The 15,337-nt window shown below is 41.6% G+C and overlaps 1 protein-coding gene across 1 annotated transcript in view; it reads right to left on the reverse strand.

Moving 5' to 3' along the window:
• The window catches only part of OSCP1 (organic solute carrier partner 1), a 789,745-nt gene that overhangs the window by 127,596 nt on the left and 646,812 nt on the right, over positions 1-15,337 (reverse strand). The window contains exon 7 of the mRNA XM_044084814.1: positions 5,334-5,403. Within this exon, the coding sequence (XP_043940749.1) occupies positions 5,334-5,403 (70 nt within the window). The remainder of the gene's footprint in view (positions 1-5,333; positions 5,404-15,337) is intronic.

Genomic DNA, 15,337 nt, shown 5'->3' on the forward strand with positions numbered 1-15,337 from the left:
TACAGCCTACCTTGATTTTTGCCCATTATTTTGGGATTTATTTAAAAAAAAACCCCTTTCAATTTTTTCCTAAACCCAAAGGAGGGACTGGCGCTCTTCCATGACGTCATTAGGAAACTTACTATATTTTCTGACACCATGATTAATTTTCTTATGGCAGTTATGGATTATATTTTGTCTAACAACTATTTCACCTTTGAAGGACAATTCTACAGGCAAACTCAGGGGGTAGCAATGGGGGCAACATGTGCCCCCATTTATGCCAATTTGATTCTTTATTCATGGGAAAAGAAATATATTTTTACAAGAAGTTACTAACAGTTGTGGTTTTCTGGACGATATTTTTATTCTCTGGAAGGATTCTCAAGTTAATCTAAATGTTTTTTCTGGATTACATTAACCAGATATGTCCATTTTTTAAATTCACAGCTAACCATTCTATTGATAAGATCAATTATTTGGATGTGATGATTTCTAAGGACACGTCTAATAAAGGATTTGCTTCCAGAATACATAGGAAGGAAACCTTCTCTAATAGTTACCTTGATTTCCAAAGTTGTCACCCTTTCCATACTAAGAGAAACATCTTTAAAGGGCAGTTGGTAAAGGCAGGAAGAATGTGCTCTACACGAGATACTTTTCTGGATGAAAATGTTTAGGGTAAGGGGGTACCCTAGTGGGATACTTGACAGGGTTGTGAAACAAATGGTAGAAGAATAGGGGATAAAATATAAGCCCCTATTAGGTAGTGGTGAGATAATCCAAAAATTGAACAACCAACATATAGGAATGGTGGGGTAGAACAAGAGTATGGTCATCCCATTTGGTGTAGGAGAACAAACACTTAGGGATATTATTAAAAGGAACTGGAACATTTTTAAAGGTAACACAGAGATATTTAACATCTTAAGCCAACTACCAAGCTTTGTGTATAAAGCAGGCAAAAATTTCAAATACTTGACGGAACATGTTATTACACCTAGAACTTTGTCAACTAAAGGAACCACTAGATGTGGTCAATGTAATCAACGCCCCTTTGTTTTGGAAGGTAATTGCAATATGAAAGGTGTTATTTACATTTCCATTTGTCAAACATGTTCATATTTGTATGTTGGCAAAACGGAAAGGAAATTTAGAACTAGACTATACGAGCTATTGCCAAAGAAAATATCAATAATGCCCTTTATAGGCATACATGAGCTTGTCAAGGGGACATAAAATTCAAGTTTCCAATATTAGAAGTTGTCCCACACAATTTGAGAGGTGGTTGGTGAGAACTTCAGGTTGACCTGAGAGAATTCCACTGGATTATTAAGCTTAATGCCTTGGTGGAACCTGGATTAAATGATTATGTGTCCTTGGTTCCAGTGCTGAGAAAAATACATTAGTATTTTAAGATATTATACAACAACATTTGATTGGGATATCTAAGCTACAAGAATTCATATTTTAATTGTACTACTTTTATATATATTTTTAAAGGAATATATGTTTATTATTACATTGTATGTAATGTTTTAGTGATTTTATGGTATGTCTTTACATGTTCTTACCAATCAATTATTTACCTAATTGTTTAATTGATTTAATTATGTATGTATAAAAGGGGTTGACTTGAAGGGGGTTATTTAGTTCTGATGAAATTCCCCGAAGGTTCACCCAGGGGATGAAAGCACTTAACAATTAAAGACTTTGGTACCTGATTTTCATTTCGTTATATGTGTGGAGCTTATGGTGTTTCTACTGCTTGTCTGGGCATCTACTATAGTTTTTTACAAATGAATTTCTGGTGTCCTTTCAAACGGTTGTGAGGATTTGTTGGGATGACATGACTGACAGACCTCGATGCTTTGCCAGATATGGTCTGCATCTGTCACCCCTTGGCTTCCGGATACTGGCCAAGGCTCTTGCCACCCCTATAGTGCCTTTTTAGGTGGTGTTCCAAAACCAAATTACCACCGTAACAGCTACAAACAAATGCAATCTGAGGGTCATGCTGCTCAACTCTAGAAGTCTAAATCTCAAAATGCACTCGCTTGAAGCACTCCTTAAAATGGAGAACATTGGCATTTGTGCTGCAACAGAGACCTGGTTCAAGGCAGCAGAATGCACCCCTGCACTACCAGGCTATAACTCATTCCACACCTTTCAGCCCCAAAACTTGGACTAAAGCTCCAAAGGCGGTGGTGTTTCCATATTCATAAATGATGCACACACCGTCAGAGTAGTAGCCCAACATAATGTATCAGAGATACTTCGGGTGCATCTAATATTGGGTAAGACAGTGATTCAGGTCGTAGCCTGCTATAGGTCCCCAACCATGTTCCAAGACTCACACTCCACGTTCCTAAGCACCCTGGAGAATATTAGGGTCCAACCTAGCACTCTCATACTGGGCAACTTCAACTACCCCTCCATTAACTGGGAAAACTACTCCTGTACTAAAATACTTGCCCAACATTTCCTGGAATTCATTACTTCCAATGCCTGGACCAGCTCGATCTTACCCCCACTAGAGGCAGCAACATCCTTGACCTGGTCATTAATAACATGGGCAACAGTTGCTCTACACCAATAGTCAACCCATCCCTGGTTAGATCCGACCACAAACTAATCACCTTGGAAATCCACACCCCCTGCAAAGGTAACCACCATGAAAAACTTCTCCAAAGCTAACGTTGGGCTCCTAAAACGGAGGTGGCTAGCTTCACGGCACCCATGCAAATGGAGAATAGTTGCATGACTGCCAAATCATACACCAATGCACTGTACGAACACATACACAAATGCATGGATCTCGCCATACCCAATAGAACCAAGACGCTCTCCTATAAAAAAAGGAAGCCAATCTGGTGGTCACCTGCCATAAGCAAACTCTACAACAGAAGGAGGAAACTGATGTGGAATAAGGTGAAGTCCCAAGACTGGATAAACTCCCTTATCAGCCTCAAGAAAAAGTTGAGATCCCTCATCAAATCCTCTTAAAGCTAGTTATGAAAACAAAATTGCAGTAGATAGTAAAGACAACCACAAGGCCTTCTACAGTTATGCAAAGAATCTCCACAGCAATACCCAGATTTGTAAGTTACTGCACAACGGTATCTCCTGTACCGAGCCAACAGATATTGCCAGTATACTGGCCGACAGATTCAGTGCCAACTTTAGCCCCCCAAAGGACCAATAACAATACCAGTTGATTGCCTGGCACCCAGTATTACTGCTGCACAGGTTAAACCAGCACTATCCCTATCCAAGGCCAAGAATACAGTTTCTATGGCACCTGACAATATCTCTGGCTGTGTTCTACATGAACTACAGAGTGAACTGGCACCTCACCTGTGTGCAGTGTTCAATCACAGCCTCACCTCGGGCTTTGTCCCTACTGAATGGCATGCTGCTACAGTCACCCTCTCCAGAAAGGAGGAGTGAATACAGACCCTGGGAACTATTGCCCCATTAGCCTACCGAGTCTGACATGCAAAGCTATGGAACATATCATCATGGACCTAATAAACAAGGATATAGGAATCTCCAAACTCTGGATCCCACACAGTTTGGTTTTGTGAAGGGTAGATCATGCCTGCCCAACCTGGTTGACTTCTTTGAGTCAGTCACCAGAGCTGTAGATGAAGGCAAGGTGGTTCATACAGCCTACCTTGATCTGGCCAAAGCCTTTGATACCATTCCCCACTCAAGAATCATAGAAAAACTCACTAAGCTAGGCATCAACCCCTATATCACTAGGTGGGTTGCAAACTGGCTCACAGATAGAACCCACAGTGTGAAAGTAGCTGACTCCAAGTCAGACTGCCGAACAGTCACGAGTGGAATCCCACAGTGTTCAGTCCTGGGTCCTCTCCTGTTTGGTATCTACTTCTAAAGTCCAGGCCAACACGAAGGGATAAAATTGATCAGCCACAGCATGAAGTTATGGGAAAGTAGTGGCAGCTAGGTTAAGAAGGGAGGTGATGCTGCGTGGTTTCATGACATGAAAGAGCACTACAGATGCGATGTTTGCTCTGAGGCTGTTGATGAAGTATAAAGAAGGTCAGAAGGAGTTGCACTGTGTCTTCGCGGACTTAGAAAAAGCATATAACAGGGTGCCTAGACAGGAGTTGTGGCATTGTATGAGGAAGCTGACAGTGGCATAGAAGTATGTAAGTGTGGTACAGGATATGTACGAGGGCAGTGTGACAGTGGTGAGGTCTGCAGTAAGGAGTGACACGTGTTCAAGGTGGAGGTAGGATTACATCAAGGATCAGCTCTGAGCTCTTTCTTATTCGCAATGGTGATGGACAAGTTGGCAGATGAGATCAAACAGGAGTCCCCATGGGCTAAGATGTTTGTGGATGACATTCTGATTGTAGTGAGAGCAGGGAACAGGTACAGGAGACCATGGAGAGTTGGAGATATGCTCTAGAGAGGGTCAGAAGGACTAATACGGAATATATGTGTTTGAATGAGAAGGAGGACAGAAGAATGGTGAAGATGCAGGGAGTAAAGTTGGCAAAGGTGGATTAGTTTAAATACTTGGGATCAACAACTCAGAGTAATGGTGAGTGTGGAAGAGAGGTGGAGAAGAGTGTCAGGAGTGATTTGTGACAGACAGGTACCAGTAAGAGTGAAAGGGAAAGTCTACAAGATGGTAGTGAGACCAGCTATGTTATATGGTTTGGAGATGGTGAAACTGACAAAAAGGCAGTAGTCAGAGCTGGAGGTGGCAATGTAAAAGATGTTAAGATTTGCACTGGGTGTGATAAGGATGGACAAGATTAGAAATTAGCATATTAGAGGGTCAGCCCAGGTTGGACGGTTTGTAGACAAAGCCAGAGAAGCGAGAATGCGCTGGTTTGGACCTGTGCTGAGGAGGGATGCTGGGTATATTGGGAGAAGGATGCTAAGGATGGAGCTGCCAGGTAAGAGGAAAAGAGGAAGGCCTAAGATAAGGTTTATGGATGCGGTGAGAGAGGACATGCAGGTGTTGGTGTGACAGAGGAAGATACAGAGGACAGGAAGAAATGGAAACAGATGATCCACTGTGGCAACCCCTAACAACAGCAACTGAAAGAAAAAGAAGAAGAAAAAGAAGTGATCTGTAGTTCAAGGAGTTTGATTTGCCAGCCACTATGGATCTGTCTAGAGGTAATATGTTCCTTGCCAAATTAAAAACATGGTATGGTATGGATGTGCAACCATTGCACAAATATGCAGAACACTTCTCTATGAATCCTGGTCAATATATTTCTTTGTGTGTTATTTTGTGCAAATTTTACTGCCTACTACTTTGATATACAAACAGTGTTGTTATTTAACTAAGGAAAGGCAGTCCTTACTTTTGTGTGTGATGATGAAGTTTTTGATGTTCCAGACATATGAGTTTCCACTGTTCTGCTAACACTGTACCTGCAAAGGAAGAAAACAAGAGGACTCAGATCACTTAAAATACAGTCTTTGCTTAGATGTTGTTCTAAGACATTTCTCTTAAGTGTTTTTGATCCATATACATCTGCAGCACAAAGTTTATGATTTGATTTAAAAAATCATAATGAAAATGTGCTTACTTAATAAAAGTCCACTAATAATAATAATAATAATAATAATAATAATAAAGTAACTCAAAGGCACAAAAATATGCACCACTGCTGAATGTTTTTATTCCATTATTGTCAGTTTACGTACCAAGTTCTCTCTGTCTTTCTCGCTTCATCCTTCTCTTTATATCAAAGTAAATGTGTCAAAAAGGATCGGCATACATTGCAAGGCAGATGCATATTTCAGTTAAAAAAAAATAATTAAAATAAAAAACTCTACAGTAAAGACAACTTGTGACACTTGAAAAAACTGATTTTAACAAATTGGCGCCATCAACATGACTGTAAGCTTTCTCATCAAGATGCCAGTAATGAGCAGTGCATTAAATGGTGCTACTGCACAACACCAGAGGCACTACAGAGTGCTATAAAATGTAGCAGTGCTAATGCATTCTTAAACTCAATTATGATACTCCAGTCTAATGTAGACAAATACGCAAAATCATGTCAATGCATATGCAATAGCAGTGTGTTACACAAAATATGGTACTTCCTTATTATAGCAGCCTTGGCAATATAGTAACATAAGCAGTAAACAGGCAGATTAATCCAGTTTTAGGTGAGTGTTTTACTGTGAACTGCAGTGATCCTGACTCCAGCTAAGCTTCCCTGGCACTGCTCCTGCATATTGGCCACCTCCTCCGGCACGTATGGCCTCCTGCACTTAAAGAGTCTGGCTGTGATTTAGGGAGGGAGATGGATGGGAAGCTGAGTCACCTAGCAGGTTTGGGCACTGCAGCTGTTGTTGTACACAGTGTATTCATACACTGAAAAGCAAGCTCTACTCAGGTATACATGTTATATGTCTCTATAATTGTTCCTCATTCTGTCACACTTCACCTTGTCCCTCCCAAGCTTTAAATTCCAATTACTAAATCCAAAAATACAAATGCATTCACTTCTTTATGTCAGCAGGTAAGGAAATACACCCTAGATGCAAAAGTTCATTTTATGTTTGGGTACCAAAGAAGGTGACCAAAGCAGGTGGAGCGTACCTTATTTGTTAGGCAGAATGTTTCCTTGCCCTAGCAATTTTTCCAAGGCTGTTTTCAATTGTGTCAAGGCCGCTATAATAAGGAAGTACCCAAAATATATTATCTTTTACACATTTTTAGTACTTTCACAGATTATTGGCTCAGACTACTCACATCACTGAGTTGGTACTTTGGAATGAAGACAATTAATATTCCACAAGACTACAGATGTGAAATCAATACTTGCTTAATCACAATTATTTTAATAAACTGTTTAGTAGAACTCAAAAGAATGCAGTGGGTAAAATCTCTGCCTTACAATGGTAGGTTATGATTCAGTTCCTGGCTGGTAAACCTTTTATGCAGAGACTGTATGTCTTCCCTGTGTCTCATTGTTTTTCCTTCCCCATTTGAAAGACTTACCAGAAGGTAAAATGGTGATGCTCCACATTACCTGTAGGTGTGTGTGCGTGTGTGCGTGTGCGTGTGCGTGTGCGTGTGTGTGTGTGTATACTCCTGTAATGGATTGGCATCCCAGCCAGGAATAATTCTGTGGCTTAAACATGTTATTTGCCACAATAGGTTCTAGTTTCCCCATGACCCTGAAGGGGATAAACTGGGTACTGAAAATGAGTGCAAAATAATTATTTTTGCACATCTAATAAACAACAGCCTGGAGCAAAACAGAAAATGCTTTGCCACACCTGAATCAGAGTTTCTTGTATGGAATTTGTTTGCATTTTGAATTTTAGCAGATACGTACATGTTTAACTGCTAAGGGAGCTAATCTTTGAAATTCTGTGTTATGGGAGTAGAAGTACAGTGCAGAAAATTGCTGAAAAAGAAATTTACTGCAACAGTTAGCCTTTTTTTTCTACAAATCCTTAATGAAGTATCAGTTGCCCATAGTCATCTTCCTCAAAAGTCACACTTTTGGAGTTAGGCATCATTTCTCCGTCATTTTTAGGTTAAGGAAAAAAAATTGGGGAGATGGATAGTTTGGCTTAAAGTAAACTCAGATACCACTTTAGGCATAAAAGAAGGATTAGTTCTCAAAGAAACCCTGTCCCTATGGAAAACGAGGTAGGGTTGGCTCACCATAAGAGCTTACAACTCAGATACCCTTCTTGCAGGGGTCATAGCAATCAGTAAAATTGTTTTCCATGTTAAGAATTTTAAGTGAGCCAGGATAGTTGGTTCAAATGGAGTGTGTGTTGGTTTCTCTAATGCAAATTTAAGATCCCATGGAGAGGCCACCAGTTTTCTTGGAGGCCTCTTATGCAAAACCCCTGTCAAAAACATTTTGACATGAGACCGCATTAAAAGAGGAGGATCCATGGGCAGACATACTGAAATTCCTAATAAATGAACCTTGATAGAGGAATAAGAAAGGCCATAAGATAGTAACTCACACAAATATTGTAAAACCAGAGAACAGCTAGCCCTGAATGGGTGTTGGTTAGATTGTTGGCACCAATTAGAAAACCTTTTCCATTTGCTAATATATGATGTTCTAGTAGCAGGCTTTCTTGCCTCCATTTGTACCTGCTACACATTCTCAGCAAACAGGTGCCTAAAAGGATTTAAGAACCTATCATCTAAGCAATCAGTTGAAGTTGATTGATCTCAGGGTGTATCAAACACCCTTGCTCTTGTATTTGTCTGTGAGTAAGTTTGTGGTAATTGCCCCTGACGATTTCCGAAAGGGCAAACCATTGTTGCTTGGACCAAAAGGGAATCACTACAATGATCTTGGGGGATTCATTCTGAATCTTTAGAAGTACTCAGGATATTAGTGGAAAGTATGGAAAAGCATACAGTATCATTTTTGTCCAAGGAAAAGAAAAGGCACCTAAATTCCAGGCATTTTTGCAAGCAGCCCTGAAACAGAATCTTGCCAGTTGATTGCTCAGAGATGTGGCAAAGAGGTCTGCTAGAGAAACTCCCCACAGATGGATCAAATCATGGAAGACCCCCTTGATCTAGTTTCCAATAATGAGGGTCTTCCCTTGTATTACTGAACTTCTCTGCCATACAGTTTTGCTCTGACAGAATGTAGGATGCCTGTGGATTGACATTGTGCTATGAAACTATATCCCAAGCTAACATGGCTAGCCTGCAAAGGGGGCAAGACCTGGTTCCTTCTTGCTTGCTGATGTACCACATGACTGTGGTATTGTATGTAACAACTTGAACAGGTCCTGGGTACCACACTGATTCAGACAGCCGAGTGTCTTGATCATGGCAAGCATCTCTTGTTTATTTATGTACTTGTGTCTGTCCTTGGTGTCTCACACACCTTGCCCTTTTATCCCTCCTAACATTGCTCCCCAAGCAAAGTGTGAGGCATCTGTGGTGACTAACTGCTTTGCAGCAGGAAGGGAGAAGGCACTAGTATTTGAAAAGACAAAGAGTGTTGGTGCTGGGACCAAAGGGACTTCAGATACCACTGCATCTTTCTCATGTGGAGTCTTGCCAGAGATATCATAACAATCATAGAATCCATGAGAACCAAATACCTGTTTCCCTTGCAGTGACCAATGTCCAAGTAGAAAACTCTAGAAACAGATTTAGATATAGATCTACTTTTTCCTGTGGAAGAAAAACTCTTTGAACTGTGGTGTCTCTCACTGACATCCAAGAAACACAATCCTCTGAGAGAAGGTCTCAAAAAAGACTTTTGAATGTTCTCTTGGAATCCCAGCTTGTATAACAGATTTCTCACCCAAGTAAGAGTGATTCTTGACACTCTGAAAAGGCTCTGCACAGATAAGCAAGTCATCTAAATAAGGAAAAATGTGGATACCTTTTAACCTGCAGTGAACTAACACTCTTATTACAATCGATAGTCTAAAGGGTAATGCAGAGAACTGATAATGTGACACAAACATACAAACCCTTAAGAAACACCTGCAATCTGGATGAATAGGGATGTAATGATAAGGATCTTTTAAATCTAGTGTTAGCAGGAAACCTGAATGATGAAGAAGAGGTGGCAGGCTGTGAAGTGATATTGTTTTGAATTAGGGCACTATCACAAACAGGTTTAGGAAAAAAAAAGATCCAGAACTGGTCTCTAACCATTTTCTTTCTTTGGGACTAAAAATATCCTCAAATAAAACCCCTTTCCCATCTGGGAAGGGGGAACTTGTTCCCCCTCCATGGGACAGCATGTGATGGACAGATGGAAACAGGAGTCTGGTCTGGGGGATGCCATCTTTAACCTTGATGAATGATCTTCAGAATCCATCTGTCTGAAACTATTTGTTGCAAAACGATAAGTGGAGTTTGAGATTTTCTGGAAGACAAGGGGTGGGTGTGCCAGGGTGGGAGGGGGAAGCAAAGTCTCTTAAATAGTCATTCTGACTTATTGGACTGTTGTTCATTTTGGGAGTTTCCAGAATTCTTCTTGGAACTCTCTTGTCCTTTTTTTCTTAAACGTCTCTTTATCTGCATTTTACTGACTCTTTATTTTGTTTCTTAACAAAATTTGACAACAAGTTAGATAATCCCCTGGAAATTTTGGAAAAGGAGGGCTGAAAAATCTTAAGAGATTCCCTGTGTCAGTTTAACCCTTTCATCACATTTTTGATCACCTCTGCATCACAGGAGCCAAAAACTAAACCTCTAGCCAAAGGAAAATTTAATTTTTAACATCATCTGGGAAGGTATGAGAATGCAGTCATGCAAACCTTCTCACAACAGTACCTGTGGCTAAAGCCCTTGAAGTAGTATCAACAGAGTCATATACACACTCCTAGGAATTAATAAACTCTTTGTAGGTAGCATGTAGAGCCTACACAGAATGTTGCAGGGAAGTAAATAGTGTGGGAAGAAATAGCCAGGGAATTGTTATGGCTAGGCTTGTATAGGCCCTAGGGCCGATAGCCTAGTACCAACCTATGTATCTGTGTACACTGCTATGGTTCCTCCTCGGCAACGTGCCATGCATATTTACAATGGTCTGTGGCCGAGGGAGAGCATAGGAACAGGGATATTGAATCAGTGTAGGGAGAAGTGGTTGTGGATGTCTGGTCTGATGTTATGTATAGTGTGAGACTCCCTGTAATGCACCCTGCCACTGCTGAAGTGCTGTGAATTGTGTTACATGTGTAATATATAAGTTATATGTTTTTTTTTTTTTTATTTTATTTTTCTGCATGTTTGCACAGTGTTGCATGGAGCATAGCAATGCTAAGCCGCCCTTACATATACACAGATGACAACTGCTACACATCTAAAAATAGAAACCAGATGTAATCAATTATAATTATTTTTTTAACTTTTTTTTTAACTTGTCGTTTGCACAGAGCGGCGCGCCACAGAGCTGATCACCACTTATACATATATAGCCAACATCTGCCAGACATCTAAAAATAGAAACCAGATGTAATCAATGATTTATTTATAGGTTTGTTTACGCATGTTTGCCTGGCACAGTGCTCAGCAACACTAAAAGGTAGTCTAATAGTATATGTGAAGGTATACTAGTTTTCATAATATCCAAGTAGCTAAATGGGTAGAGCTACAGCTTTATGTGTAGTAGGTGCTGGGTTTGAGTCCATAGCAGGCAGAACATGTCTGTAATTTAATGTACTATTTTTGTTTAATTTAATAACACATTTGTAAAATATGGCACTGCTTCACTCTGCTAAGCTCTGCTCAACCATGCAAAGCACTGCATAAACATGATAATTGCTGTCAATGTTTGGACGGTGCTAAACTTTGATAAAACCACTGCTGTGCTTAGCTGGTTTGCGCACTGCTAAGTGATATGGCACTCTTTAGAATGTTGTTCAATGATGTGTAAGGGTGGGAAAACAGCCTATATTAAGTGCAATAGGTGGGAATTCTGCACCATTCATCGGAGTTCAATTGACTGTTGATATGGCAGGTGGTGCTAGTGAAGGTCCGCACTTTCAGGCATAGAAGTGGGGTATTCAGGAGTTCAGGGTCACAGTTGGGCTCCTGGTAAAAAAAAAACATGAACCTAGGCTGATGCAGGGTGGTTTCCAGGGCTCGGTGTTTAAGGCAGAGGCCTGGGACTGGTTCGGCAAGGAACTCACTAGTGTTACTGGTATCCCCCACACAGGTAAGCAGTGCCACCATCATCATGATGACCTGAAAAGGAGAAAAAGGGGAACCTCTGACACCTGGTTCCAAGAATCAAGAGAAAGGAATGCCCCAAAAGTATGCAAGTATGTTTTCTACTGTCTTATCAAAATGTAAGCTGAATGTCTACAAAGCTGGTATGCATAAAGGTGTGCTTCTCTCCCAACAGCTACAGCTGAGAAGGCCCGCAAAGTTGAGTCCCATGCCAGGAGCCTGGCCAGGTTGTGGTGTGTGTGCGTGCGTGTGTGCGTGCGTGTGTGTGTGTGGTAAGTACATATTTATATGCTAACTGTAGTGCAACAAATGAGCACGTACAACTGAAGTGCAATAAATGGCCAATTAGAACTGTAGTGCGATAAATGAAAATAACAACTGTAGATCAATAAACAAGGAGCCCAACTGTGATCCTGAACTCCGAAAATGAAACACAAACAAACACCAGTCATAACCAAAGTGACACATAGCTCACAACACCAGTGTGCCACTCAACAACAGCCCCTAAGGCAAGACAACTTACCAAACACTTTAGTCATAGGTGACTCTATAGTCAGGCACACTGATGTCCCACTCACCAGGACCAGCAAGGAGAAAATTGCAGTCAGCTGCCTGTCAGGTGCCAGGATCTGCCACATAATGTATGCACTCAAGTCACTCCACAAGTACAAATACGACTCTGTCATTGTCCATGTTGGAGTGAATAACTTGAGATGTATCTCCCTGGACTACATGAAAAGAGACATGGAAGAGCTCTCGGATCATGTGGCCCAGGCAAGTATGACCCTAGCCCTGAGTAGCATCCTGCCTTCACTCAGAATGATACCGCAGTATAAGGGCAAAATGATTGACATCAACAATTGGCTAAGCTTCTGGTGTCATTCAAAGGGGATCCAGTATCTGTCTGCCTGGAACGACATGATCGACAAACCATGATGTTTTGCCAGAGATGGCCTGCACCTGTCACCCCTGGGATTCAGGTTACTGGCTAAAGCTCTTGCCACCCCGTAGTGCCTTTTTTAGGCAAGATTCAAAGGACAAAACCACCACTGTAACAGATACAAGCATGCAACATCTGAAGGTAATGCTACTCAATGCTAGAAGTCTAAACCTCAAAATGCACTTTCTTGAGGCACTCCTAAAAATGGAGAACTGAGACCTGGTTCATGACTCCAGAGAGCATCCCTGCAATACCAGGCTACACAACTCTTACCACACTTTTCGGCCACCAAACCAAGACTGAAACACTTAATGTGGAGGAGTGTCCTTATTCACTAAGGATATTCACAACTTCAGGCTAGTTGCCCAACACAATGCATCTGAAAATCTCCAGGTGCAACTAACACTAGGTAAGACTGCAATCCAAACTGTAGCTTGCTACAGATCCCCTATCATGCCCCAAGATTCTCACTACACCTTTCTAAGTATACTGGAAAATATTAAGATACAACCAAACACCCTAATACTGGGTGATTTCAACTACCCTGCCATTAACTGGGAAAACTACTTGGGTACCAACACCTTTACCCAACGGTTAATGGCATTCATAAATTCCAATGCTCTGGATTAACTAATCCATTGTCCCACCAGGAGCTCCAATATCCTAGACCTGGTCATTACCAACATGGGAGATAGATGCTCCACACCACTGGTCACCCCACTCAATGGTCAGGTATGACCATAAGCAAATCACCCTTGACATCCACATCCCACCCCCATCCCCCAGTAAGGAAACCTCTGTAAAAAACTTCTCCAAAGCCAATTTCATGCTACTTAAGTCAGAAGTGACAAACTTCATGGCACCCACGCAGACGGGAGCTGAAAGTTCGACTGCTGAATCCTACACTAATGCACTCTATGAGCACATCCACTTATGCATGAATTGTGCCATCCCAAATACAGCCAAGACGATCTCCTCCAAAAAAAGGAAGCCAACCTGGTGGTCCCCTGCCATAAACAAACTATACAACAGAAGGAAGAAACTGTTGCAGAAAAGAGTAAAATTCTAGGATGTAAAAAACACCCTTATCAGCCGCAGTAAGAAGATGAGATCCCTCATAAAATTCTCCAAAGCTAGTTATGAAAATAAAATTGCCAAAGATTTCAACGACAACCACAAGGCATTCTATAGTTATGTCAAGAATCTAAATGGCAATGCTCAGACCTGCTCTGAGCTACAACAGAATGGTATTAAATATACTGATCCCAAGGATATTGCCAATATCCTGGCAGATCAATTTAGTGCCAACTTCACCCCCCCTCTTACCCCCTAAAGGCCCCATCTCAACAATAAGGATTGCCAAGTTCTGGTAATCACAGCCACACAGGTAGAAACCGCACTCTCCAAAGCTAAGAATACAGCATCCACGGGACCAGATGACATCCGGGGCTGTGTACAACACAAACTACAAAATGAACTGATACCTCATCTAAGTGTCATGTTTATTCAATGAACTGGCAGTGTCATGTTTAATCATAGCCTCACCTAAGGCTTCGTGCCCACTGAGTGGCGCACAGCTACAGTTATCCCACTCCGCAAGGGGGGATCCACCTTGGATCCCGCGAACTACCGTCCCATAGGTCTGATGAGCCTGATCTGCAAGGGCATGGAAAGCATTATCATGGAAATTATAAACAAAGACACTGGCAACCTTCAAACACTGGATCCCACCCAGTTTGGGTTTGTGAAGGGCCAATCTTGTCTCCTGAACCTGACTGACTTCTTCGAATCAGTCTCCAGAGCTGTGGAAGAGGGTAATGCGGTCCAAACAGCCTATCTGGACCTCGTCAAGGCCTTTGACACAATCCCCAATCTGGAATCATAGATAAACTTACTAATCTGGGCATAAATCCCTACATCACTTGATGAGTTGCCAACTGGCTTACTGACAGAACCCAGACTGTAAATGTAGCCAACTACAATCCAGCTCCAGACAAGGGGAGTACCTCAGGGTTCAATCCTGGGACCGGTCTTGTTTGGCATCTACTTCTCTGAAGTACAGGTCAACACTAAGGGACTCTGGCTAACAAAGTTTGCAGATGATTGCAAACTGGGAGCCATTACTGAATCCCCACATGATGTGGATATTCTACAAAAGGGTCTTACAGAAACAAATGCTTGGTGCCAGAGCCATGGGCTCAAGCTTAATGCCAACAAATGTATAGCTATCCCCCTTTGGGAAAAATGTACCCATGAATTACCACATAGGTGGCAGTACACTAAACACCAAAAGTGTGATGAGAGACTTAGGGACACAGGTGGACAGTGGTCTCACCTTCGATAACCATATTGCCACAACAATCAGGAAATCCTTCTATGTGGCACATCTCATCACTAAAGGCTTTTCATCCAGAAAAAAGGAGGTCATTGTCCCACTGTACTCATCCCTCATTAGACCCATTATAGAGTACAACACTCCATTTGGTATGTACCTCACAAGACATCTGCAACAGCTGGAAAGGCCGCAGAAATACCTCACTAAAAAAAATCACAGGCCTAAAGCAGATGCCCTATGTTGACCGCCTAAAAAAACTCCAGTTATACTCTGTGGCATATCGTCTACTCAGAGGTGATCTCTGCTTAACATACAAGGCCACGTCAAACCCTGAGCTGTTGGACATGCTCCACTTAAAGAAATCCCAATTCCTCAGAGCCACAGGCTCCAG

This window comes from Protopterus annectens, chromosome 1.part1 (assembly GCF_019279795.1).
Source record: "Protopterus annectens isolate FY-2018-M chromosome 1.part1, PAN1.0, whole genome shotgun sequence".
Classification (NCBI taxonomy): Eukaryota; Metazoa; Chordata; order Ceratodontiformes; family Protopteridae; genus Protopterus; species Protopterus annectens.